General features: G+C 38.8%; 1 protein-coding gene across 2 annotated transcripts in view; it reads left to right on the forward strand.

Annotated features, from left to right (window-relative positions):
• Positions 1–12,493, forward strand: part of nebl (nebulette) — a 132,751-nt gene that overhangs the window by 53,007 nt on the left and 67,251 nt on the right. The window contains exons 3-4 of one of the 2 annotated variants that reach the window (XM_004915431.4): positions 2,613–2,697; positions 6,241–6,348. In XM_004915431.4, the coding sequence (XP_004915488.1) occupies positions 2,613–2,697; positions 6,241–6,348 (193 nt within the window). Of the gene's footprint in view, positions 1–2,612; positions 2,698–6,240; positions 6,349–6,373; positions 7,434–12,493 lie in introns of those variants that run through there. The other variant, XM_002933150.5, reaches the window with a different exon arrangement.

The following is a 12,493-nucleotide window of genomic DNA, read 5'->3' on the forward strand; positions in this document are numbered from 1 at the left end:
TGTTTTCTCTTGGGCAGTGCTGGCTGCAGGACACTTGTTTCCTATCAGTATACTGTCAGTAACAAAAATCAAAACCTATTAGCTGTTAGGGCAGCGGCAGACAGGGAGGTTAGTCGCCCCACGACAAATCTTTGTTGACCCGGGCGACTAATCTCCCCGCAATGCCATCCCACCAGCAAGACTGTAAATCGCCAGTGGGATGGCATACGCATCACTACAATTTCCCGAAGTTGCCTTGAGACGAAACTTCAGGCGGCTTCGGGAAATCATAGCGACGTGTATGCCCGCGGTAAATGAAGATTTGTTGCTGGGCGACTAGTCTTCCACTGCCCTGAGAAGAGCCAGATGTAGTATGAACACCTTTCTATTGTCTACTCTTTTCCTTTTGTCTGCCCTATACTCAAGGTATGGAGATCCTAATTACAGAAAGACCTCCTAATCCGGAAAAACCACAGGTCCAAAGCATTATGGTTAACAGGTCCCATACCTGCACTTATTTTTGTGCATAATAGATAACTAATGAGAATTACATTTATAGACTACCTCATCTAAGTTTCCCTCAGCATTATATAAATTCACATGAGTATTCTGATTTCTGAACAAATTGTCATTTGTAAAGTCGTTTCTCTTTATGATTTGGGCTCTGGCAGAATTGAAATCTATTGGTATTTTACCTTGGTAAAATGTAGTAGTACAGTAGTTCCCACTCAAATTAATAAAAATAAACTGTTTGTTGCACAAACATTACTACTTCCACACCTATAGGACCCTATCACCTAAGCCAGGAGTTATTCATGATAAAAAACAAGAAATATTTATGATTTATTTTGTGATGAACTGTTTTGTCAGTGAGCCAGTAGAAACACTTTGCAGCACTGCTGCTCTGTGATTTAGGTAAAGACTGCTCAGTGTTTTGTTTGCTTATTTACTCATGTCATTAAAATAAATTGGAAAAAAATTAAAGGCTTATTCTCACACCTCAGCTACTGGGAGTTGCTTCAGCTAATGTGTCTGTGTATATAGTTTAATTAACTCTTTGTGTACAGATATTCTGATCCCTTCATAATCCCTACACAGACCTACGCCGCAGTGCTGAACACTAGTCAGCAACAAATAATGCACTTGGATCCATCTCTCACTGTGGCCAACCCATATATTAAAATGAATTGAATTACTAAGCAATGTTTGTTAATGAAATATTGCACAGGTATGGGATCTAATATCTAGAATTTTCTATAAAGTAATTTAAACATTAATAAAACCCAATAGGATTGTTTTACTTCCAATAAGGATTAATTATATTTTAGTTAGAATCTGAGTACATAGTACAAGAATCTATGGGAGATGGCTTTCCTGTAATTTGGGACTTTCTGTATAAAGGGTTTCCGGTTAATTGATCCCATACCATTAGAAGCAAGATTAGCCTCCTTCCCAGGAAACTGGATAACAGCCCTTGCCCAAAGTGCCCCATATTAGCACTCTATTCTTTTATCCTTACCTGCTTCTTCACCTTTCTTGCTGTTTTTCACTTCCATTCCACCCACCACATGCACTGTAATCAAGCTGGTTAGGTGACAATACAAACAGGCAGTTGGCTTTTTATCCAATTAAGATTCCATTTGCTCAAAACTATTCTTTACACGACTGACAGGGTGGCCTTCCAGAGAGTAATATACTTGTGCGTTGCCTAGGTCCTGGTCTTTACAATGAGCTGATTCTGCTCCTCAAGTTAAACCTTACACTCCTTATTCACTGTACCTACAAATAACTAATTACAGTTACAGTACTTCTTAAAAGCATTAATATGTTATTAGGCTAACTTTAATTAGGTGCTGAGTAGGTGTAGGCACCATTCTATTAGCCTTATGATTTAATGCTTCTCTTTCTGAAATCATTTTGATGGATTTCGTAAAATTTCATGCAGCCACCTATTAGACTTGTTTCATAAGTCTCCATGTTGGAATGCATGTCACTTATCCAGCCCAGTACTTAAAGGAAAAGTATACCCCCAAACACTGTAGATCTCTATAAAATATACTGCATAAAACAGTTTATATGTAAAGCCCTTCTTTATCTAAATAAACTATTTTAGATATATTTACTTTTTCCTAGTATGTGCCATTGTGTATACTGTAACTAAATAGGAAATTGCCATTTTAAGTGCTAAGGGCCGCCCCCTGGGATCATATGATTCACAGTACAGGCTAACAAACCAAAACACACATACATGTTAGGCCCCATCAGCCAATGAATGCACACAGTTCTGTCTTTTACTCCCACACTTCTTCCTGTTACAGTTAGAGCTGCATTATTTCCTGCCAGCTGATCTCTGAGGGAGCACACAGACTATTGCCTATTCATTTTGGGGATATTGTTTTACTTTAGGGACATACTATAAAGTTCCGGCATTGCGTACAGGGTTGTTCGGTAGAGTTATGTGGCCATTATTTTGCACATTTAACCACTCGCTCATGCTGCTCTGTCTCACCCATGTCACAGCTTTATCATTCACCTGCTGGATCTGCTATTTTAATAGTGATTCATTTTTGGTAATACCTTCATAAGGTTATTTAAAAATATGAATTAATATCTACTTTGTTCATCTTTTCTAGACACTACCCAAAACAGTCCTTCACTACAGTGACAGATACTCCTGAAAACCTGAGGCTGAAACAACAAAGCGAAATTCAAAGTCAGGTAAATGAGAAAAAAAAAGCAACAATTCCTGCTGCTGGACTGGCTGATTGTCCCTCATTACTGTGTTTAGTGTGTGAAAGACGGTGCATGCAATATGAGATTCCAGATTATGTTTCTTTCCTTTCTATTTGCCATATGTTTGGGATAAATGCTTTTTTCCTAAAAAGTGATGCTTTGTGATCCCTTGAATTCTCACTAGTGATGAGCGAATCTGTCCTGTTTCGCTTTGCCATAAAATTCACAAAATGGCAAGAAAATTCACAAAGCGGCGAAAAATTAGTGAAACGCATTTGCTGCATGATTTTTTTGTTGCCCATGCCTTTTTTGGCACCCACACTTTTTTTATGCGACAGCGCCCAATTTGACACGCACCGAAATTTTTTATGTGCAACTAATATTTCTGCGGGAAATTCGGCAATGACGCAATTCGCCAATGCCGAAATGCAAAAATTCTCTGCGAATCCATGCCTGCCGAAAAAATTCTCTCACTATCACTAATTCTCACCACTGGGAAAACACTGCTACCCTAATACAGACCAAGTCCTTTTAATTCTATGTACATTTGCTAACATTAAAGGATTAGAAAAGACTTTATGAAAACATATTTGAAAAATATTGCAATTAATTAGACTGGGTATAGAGTATATAGATACTGTAATGTTGTGTAGGAGAAACATGTTCCTATTGGCCCACCCCTATTGGTGTTCTTCCTATTTAGACTCTATTCTACAGATGGGTAGAAATCCTTAGGGAGGAGACATCAAGAAGAAGCCAGGACCTTAAAGAAGGCTGGCCACCTTAGTGAAAGTCAGGAAAAGAGACCCCATGTGTGAGGGATTCTAGTTGAAAGGGTATTCGGATGCGTTTGGGAGCTCTTGCGTGGTTTTGGGATACAAGTGCTCAAGTCTGAAGGCTGCAATGGATGCAATGGTGCTTGATGCATCTATACATTAGTGCCAGAAGCATGTTTGAATGCAAGTAATTACATCAATTACATCATAAGTGCAGAATTTGTGGTAATATTAGCACAACATCACTTGCACCATTGACGAAGTGTTTCGCTAGACTTCTGCAAAATTTTGATGCGAAATTTAATGGGCATGTAAAAAAAAAATAATAAAAATAGGCGAGGTGCGTTAAAAATGCATGGTCGTGTCAAAATAGGTGCGGCTGTGTCAAAAAAAGGTTGACCCTTGTACTCCATTTTCCATGGATTAATGAAAGTGGGAGAAGACTACATGATTCATTATATCTTTTCTTGCACCGAATCATGTATGGCAGGTGGGCAAAGCAAGAGGGCTAAAGGGGTGATAACTGCATTACAGCACAATCACTTTTGAATATTTTATTCCTGCCAGAATCCCTAGAGCCTTGTGTCTCCCCAGTACGTATGGCATGCATAGTCCCTACAGCTGGGTTACTATAGAATGAATAAATGCTACTTCACTTGCACTGCTCATATTGAGCTATAGCAAGTTGTACATATACATTAAATGCTGCAACCAATTTGGAAGGGGTTAAACTGGCTGCAGCGCTGAGTGTTCATATATGGGAAGCTGAGCACTTTCTTGCTGTTGTGGATCCATACGCCCCTGAGTGGATGAATAATGCAAGCCTTGCTCCACCCGAGGATATCATAAGTAGAAAAGGAAATCCCTCCCTTTCCTTTAGATGACAAAGGCTTGGTCAGAATTATAGGTGCTGAACTGTTTTCCAGTGAATAAGGGATGCCAAACATTAACAGGCAATTAGAGTTATAACTTATTTTTTACGATTATCACTGCGTATTTATAAAGCACCAGTCCATTCTATAGAAGAAATATCTATTAGAATAAATCATTACATAAGGAAGACAGGACCCTGTTAAAAAAAGCTTCATATAAAGAGTAAAGTAGAAACACTAATTCTATTTTCATTATCATGTTAATATTTGATTAATTGCATATATCAAACCTTCAACATATAAATTGTATCTCTTCACCTGTTGTCTCTGCATCCTCCAGCAGGTCCTCTTTCTGTTCCTGCTCCAATCCTGCTTTTTGCCTAATACTGTGGAGCACATCTGTTCTGCTGTGTCACATATGACTAAAAAACTGGGCCAGCAAAGGCTTATATAGTCTTAAAGTCTTCAAACTGACCTCCTCCCATGGGAATTTGTATCAATGCAGATATAAAGCCATTCAATGTGGCACAGAGTGCATTTGCCCTTTGCAGGCCAGTATAATAATCTATTCTCCGTGCGGGCACAGGGTTAGTAAATGACATTAGTTTGGTCCTTTAATTACCAGCTTCCATTATAGCTTAACCCCATGTAAATTGGATCTGACCATCTTGGGGTTATCTGGGCACTCAGCTAAAGTATTGGTTTAGTATAGTATATATATATAGTATATGATTTGCCAAGACCTCAGGCAGATGTGCAAGACAACCAAGAGGCACAAGAATGTCTGCCATGGGTCTGTCTGTGCTCTGCCCCTTGTACTGAATACAGAATATCCACAAGTTTAATGTATAAACCAAATTGCCTGAACCAAATTCAGATAAATTTGCAGTTTTAAGAGAAGCTACATGTGTAATTTCAGGTGAAAGGAAGGCAGGTTTTCTGCCAGAGGCATTTAATGAGTGAATAATTGCAGGGATGCCGACTTGGTTCTCTCTCTCAGAGTCAATTGCAAATAGTTACGCTGGAAGTTTATCATGAGCACCATGTAATGAGATAATGGAGGATGTTACATTGCAATCATCTTAGTGTTCCTGAATATTCATCTGAAGTTTCATTACCTTCTCTGATTTACTTGCTCTGAGGGTTTCCCATGTTAAACTATCCCACTTGCACAGATATGTTAGATACAGTGATAGGTATGTCTTTCATTTTCAGTTGGCCAGCTTGAATACAGTATATTACAATATATGGACAAATAAAACCTGCTTTGTTTAAAGGGGAAGGCAATCTTAAAAGCTTAATGCACAAAATGTCTTAATGTCCTTGGCATAGTGAGTGCAGAGGATCTCTTATCCTATCTTTTGTTGCTTGTCTATGTCTGGGGAAGGAAAGGGTTTATTTATAAAGCTGCTTGTAGGCATTTTAACAAATTCAACATGGAGTACAATCATTGGGTCAATGTTGGATTGCAGTTACATAGGAAAGCTGCACTGGACAGGCTACCAGGCTTTTTAAATCTACTGCATTTTACATTAACCCATGGGTTACCAGCACAGCAAAGCTAAAGAAGCCATGCAGTGCAGGACACAAATGAAAAAAATATACACAGGTTGAGCATACAGGTATGGGACTTATTATCCGGAAAACCCATTATCCAGAAAGCTCCGAATTAAGGTCATCTCCCATTAACTCCATTATAATAAAATGATTCTTATTTTTCAAAATGATTTCCTTTTTCTCTGTAATAATAAAACAGTATCTTTTACTTGATCCCAAGTAAGATATAATTAATCCTTACTGGAGGCAAAACCGTCCTATTGAGGTTTTTTTTAGTTTATTAGTTTTAGCTCTAAAAAAACAATGCTTTTTCTATGTTGCAGGTAAAATACAAAAAGGATTTTGAAGAAAGCAAAGGAAGAGGCTTCAGCATCGTCACCGATGCTCTTGAGTTACAAAGACTGAAGAAGACCCAGGAACAAATTAGTAATGTATGCAGGATCTTTCTCTATAATCACTGATTGACAACCACAGGTTTTTTCCACAAATGCCAATCTTTGCAATGTTTCTAAGAAATGATGTGAGACTGTGTGTGTGTGTGTGTGTCAGGTTCAGAGTGTGTTTTCTATAACATCAACGTCATTTTCCCAAATTCAGTAAAATATAGAATCTAGTCAGTCTTCGCACAGAGAAAACGGTACAGTGAAGATTGCCGCCATGTATGGAAACAGCTGCTTCCCCTTTATAGTTTACTGTAAGTAATATTTATTTTAATGGGCCCCCGATTTGTATACAATATTGTCATATTGGTGGGGGGGGCATATTAAGTTTTGTTTCTGAAAATTAGATCTTTTTCTTCTTTCTCTGCATAATGTTGCAGTTCCGAGGTGACATGCTATAAGAATAGATGCAAATGATTTCTTAGGAACAATATAACTCCCAGGCATATTTAAATATTACCAGAACGGCACAACTTTTTCCTTATTTTCAGCAACTTCTCCTACTTTTGAAGTGATGGGGAGCAACTTTCTGACAGTGGGTGCTGAACGTTGCCAATGCATATGCTCTTTTTTTTAATGGGGATCTGAAAAGGTTTCTCATCGCTTGCAGAAATGTGTTTCCCGGTGTGGTGAATTTCTTATATTATTCAATTTCAGTTTTCTCAGCTGGAAACGAAGGATTTGACTTGAAGTACAAAAAAAAGAATACGGTTTCAGTGGTTTGCTACGATACTCTTTGATCTTTTCCTTTTGGGACATCTGTTTTTCTCTTACAGCTCATTAGGGAAGAGAAATACTGTTACATATATCTTGCTAATATCTACTCCTTTCCAACAAGTCTCTTGAGGATGAAGTCAACTGGTTTTAGTAGCAGGAGTCCTGCTGTGGTCTTGGCTAAGTTTTCATATATGAATATCTTATCAGTGGTGGATACCTGAACATATTCCAATTCAACGTTGTGATCACAATGCACGGCAAGATGTAAAAGAACTTCACATACAATGCTGCGGGGTCTACAAGAAGGACATTGAGATAGAAACTCTGTAATGGAAATACAACAGGTTGAACAGCCAAAGGTAAGCTGCCGTTAAATTTCCCCACTCTCACAACACACCAACCTGCTTCCGGAAACATGAGCTGTGGTTTGGACAGGGTAGTCCAGGTCATATCTCATACTCCTAGAAGCAGGTGTTTGTATTTTGCCACACACAGTCTGATCAGGTTATTAGGAAGCAGATAACTGCAGGTTCATGGATAAGGACTCTCACAACACCTTCACCCTGCAGGTCCTATCAGTGTGGCAACTCGTTCTCTTGACTAACGCTATGGCAATCCCATGGCACTCAGCAGTTGGGGGAGAACCACTAGTAAGCAGGAAAAAACACATACATATACAGTATGTAGGGGAGGGTTCTACATATTAGGTAGAGTAAGCTCATTCATTCCTGTGATTTTTTTGTGTACCCCCTCAACATACTAGTTAACTCCACACTTTGTCTGTCCCTTTTTCCAGGCCTGCAAAGACCTTAAGGTGACAAAATTCCTTGTTTGAAGCAACATCCGTCATTTTGTCAGACTTACCTGTCCATATTCAAATATCAGTTCAGCATACTACTACTCCTTTCCACATCTAAAGTGTCTTGCTAAAAATAAAGTGACATTTTAGCTGGCATTCGCTTTTTCCAGTGGGTTAATTTAAAGGTTTATACTGCAATGTGTGATGGATTAACTTACAGTCCCTAAAGTCAGCTTGACTTAGACCTGCCATAGATCTCCAAGCCAAGTCAGCAATAGCCTTTATACCTTCTGTCTTCCATCACCTATCCAATTAACAGTTGACTTCTGTAGTCAATAGGAACATGGTCGCTGGTGAATGAAGCTAGAAAATGTAAAATCAATTGGTGACTGGGTTGGGAAATCAAAGGCACAGTAGGGGTTAATGTATAGACTACCGCTTAGTGTAAGATTTCATTATCAGACTTTAAATGAGCATCCCATGGCCCAGTACTTAGTGCCAGGTAGGCTTTACTTTATATTACCAGCAGTGCTGCAGAACCATTATGTTTATCCTTAGTCAGCAGATATCAGTACTGTATGTTCTGCAGGATGGAAGTTCATTTAGGTTCCTAATGTTTTACCTTTGTTGTGTAAGCACTGTTTAACCACATTATACCACATGGGGGAATTTAGAATTTCTTTTCTCCAGTGGCATGTGGTCAAATTTGGACATAAGATTATTTAGCTGTACAGCTATGGCACCCATTATGCTCAGGACCTGGGGTTTTCCAGATAAGGAATTTTTCTGTTATTTGGATCTCCATACCTTAAGTCTACTAAAAGATTATTTAAACATTAAATAAACTCAGTAGTGTTTTGCTTCCAATAAAGATTAATTGTAACTTAGTTGAGATCAAACACAGGTACTGTTTTATTATTACAGAGAAAAAGGAATCATTTAACCATTAAATAAACCCAATAGGGCTGCTCTGCCCCCAATAAGGGGTAATTATATTTTAGTTGAGATCAAACACAGGTACTGTTTTATTATTACAGAGAAAAAGGAAATCATTTTTATTTGCATTTGAAAATTTGAATTATTTGTGTATAATGGAGTCTATGGGAGATGACCTTTCCGTAATTCCTGGAACTTCCTGGATAATGGGTTTCCAGATAATGGATCCCATACCTGTACTGACACTGCCAAGGCATTAGTATGACTTGGTTCAAATTCCAGTCTTACTTAAACTTACATGATGGCAAACAGATGGCATGGCCAGCCACCCTAGGGCCAAACAATAGGATTAGCCTGATATCCCCTGCCTTAGGTTAGGACCTTTCCAATCAAGTGGATCTTATAGTGTATAGCCAGCTTAAGTTTCTATTTGACCCTTTGAGTGCCACATTGAAATAAACAGGAACACAGAATTGACAGTGCAAGCACGCTTTAACTTGAGAGCCAGCTCAGTTGATTAAACAGTCTGCAACATGGAAAGAGTTAATGATTGTATAGGCCCCTATATCCTATACTGCATCCCTGGTTATACAGGTGGGAAAAGAGGTGAGAGGAAGAGGCCATATACACTGGCTTCACCCACACAGTGTTTGAATAAGCTTTGCATTCACAAGAGATCTGAGGAGATATAAAACAATAGAGCTTTGTGCACGAATAGCTCAGATTATAAAGCATTAGTTGTGCCGGGCCCCCAGAGTATTTGTCTGTGCACCATTTATCACATTATTTAAATCCATTAACAGTGAATTTAGAGTCACTCACAATTGAGGATTTGCTCACAGACCCAGAAACTCAGTGCATCTGTCAACTCCTCGGTTGTATTATGCAGACTGCACGTCAGCATAAATATAGCCCAAACCATGAAAAATTGGGGCAGCACCACTGTTAAAATACAAAATCGTGTAATGAATCTGGCATGGTATGCTTCTGCGTTACAGGGAATTAAACATTACGGCTGAGGATTTCTGGTGATTAATGGCACAGTGTGTTTACATATGTTATAGCAAATTACACACTTGTACCTTTGGCCCATAACTAATTGATTACTAAAGATTAGCTGCACAGAAGGATTGTATCAGGCCAAGCTATGAAAGATCACGTTAGGACAATCTCTCTGACCCAATTATATAGAAATTGTGCAGACTCCCTTAGGAAATATATGGAGGTGAAATTCGCTAGCAGAGAGATGGACCTGGTTAGGCAAATTTCAGAACAAGAATAAATGGTTTTCTCTGGGAATGGGATAACATATATTGGCCAAAGAATTTATGCTGATTTCACATAAGTATATAGATTTTAGAATCTAAAACAATACAGTAGATATCCTTTCTCAATAACTGTACTTTTATGTTACATAAAGGGTCATTTAGGAACACAGTCCAGTGTGCCAAGTGCAATTTTGGACAAATACTCACAATGCAGCATTTTTCCAGTGTAATTAACGCCACAAGTGGAGTTATGCCTGATGCATCAAAACAAATGCAATTTTGCATATACTACAAGTTGTGGCAATATGTTCAGAATTTCAGAATGGTTGGGTGTCACTTCTGGCACAAGGCCTTTAACCTGCAATAGCATTTGATTCTTTTAGTGCAAGTCTATTGACTCAACCCTCTGTGGGAACCAGTGGCTTAACTAAAGAGGAAGCAGACTATTTGGCCTCAGTGGGGGTCAGGGGACTGGGGGGCGTGGACCGTGGGGTCTTCTTCCTCTATAGCTGTAAAGACACCCCCCCCGAGGCTCAGTCCGCTACAGGGCCCTTTAGGGCAGTTGGTAAGGACAGGGCTAAGCTGCACCTCCTCAAGCTGAGCACCAGATTTTTTTTATCTTTGCCGAGACTGGTAGCCCTGGAATTTGTAAATGACCTCTTTTCGCTTTTTGTATCCAGGTTGCTAAACTGCTATTGGAAAACTGGGATTTCGACTTATGTACAATATCCACAGCATGTTTTTACTAGTCTAAGGGGCCGATTTACTAATCCACGAACGGATCGAAAGCGTCCGAATGCGTTTTTTTTCGTAATGATCTGTATTTTGCGATTTTTCCGTCGCCATCTCGACTTTTTCATAAATTGTTGCGACTTTTTCGTAGCCGTTACGACTTGCGCGAATTGTCGCGACTTTTTTGGAGCCGTCGTGAAAAAATCAGAAAGGTTTGCCCGCTGTTTACTAGCACTCAATACGAAAAAGTTGCGACAATTCATGCAAGTCGTAACGGCTACGAAAAAGTTGCGACAATTTGCGCAAGTCGTGACGGCTACGGAAAAGTCACAACAATTCACGAAAAAGACGCGACGCCGACGAAAAAAATGCAAAAAATAGGAAAAAGCCGCAAAATGTTTGTTTCCAATCCGATTTTTTCCCATTCGGGATTCAGATTCGTGGATTAGTAAATCAGCCCCTAAGTATTAAACATGCTAAAGTGTGATTACATTTTATACGGGCCGATTCTAATGTGCCACTGAATCCAATAAGTAGGGGAGGACTTTGTTTATACAACATATGATAGATGGGTGAACTCAGCAGAGCTGATAGTAAACACCCACTAATGAAAATCTGCACATTCAAAGAGAAGCATTTACTGTATATGCACAGTATTAGTATCTGTTTAAGCAGTGTAAATGAATTCCCTTTACATTTTGCTGTTGATGGTAATTAAATTGTAGTTTCTATGGATATTCTACAATGTTATGAATGAACAGAAATGCTATAATATATATTTATAGGGTTTGTTCATAAAATATTGGTCTATCAAAAGGCAAAGCACATGTGCTGTATAATTGAGTTGTTCTTTCCATATTATGTTTTGGTCAGAAAGTGTCAGCAGTTCCCAGCATACCAAACTGTAACATACTCATCTGCGCTATTATATTCACACAGTCAGATCCAAAAAGTAATTAGCCCCCTCTGTATTAAGATTGTGCATCTATCTCTACACACTTTGTACTGGTATTGTGACTTGTACCAGTATATAGCTGCAAACGTACTTGCCTTCATTGGTTTAAAAGTGTGAATATCTGCGTAAACATTTGCATCAGTATTCCTGTTGCACCAGGCTAGTAAAAGGGGGCTCCTAGTTGTACAAGTATGCATGATATAAACTGTCTAAGAAGCAAGTTTACAGGTTTTTGGTGGAACAGGGGCATGTTTGGAGGAAACTGGTTGAATATAATGGTCAGAAGGTATGCATTAATACATTAATATTTACAGTGTTTTGTCACATAGGGCTAAATACTGCATTCATCATACGGCCCATTTGCTGGCAGTTTAATATGCACTCATAGTACGATAGGTCAAAAATGCTGGGATTAAACATGAATACAGTGAGACCCTATCAATCTATCACATCTCATCGTGGCACAGTAGGTTAATGAAGAAAGACTTGCACAGTATAAATTCCTCTCTTCTCACATTGAATTCTTAGTATATTTTAATATGAACTAATACTTAAATGGGAAATTTTCCAGAAACATACCAACATACCTGTCACCCCCTAAGCTCAATTTGACTGGAGGTATAGTGGTCCTTTCAACCTCTACCTGGCTACTGGGTTCAATGATCCTAGGCAGCAGCTTAAAAGGTAGCTAGAAAGGCCTTTAGGGTGTTCTCTACTCAAGATTTTCAT

The sequence above is a fragment of the Xenopus tropicalis genome, chromosome 6 (genome assembly GCF_000004195.4).
Source record: "Xenopus tropicalis strain Nigerian chromosome 6, UCB_Xtro_10.0, whole genome shotgun sequence".
NCBI lineage: Eukaryota > Metazoa > Chordata > Amphibia > Anura > Pipidae > Xenopus > Xenopus tropicalis.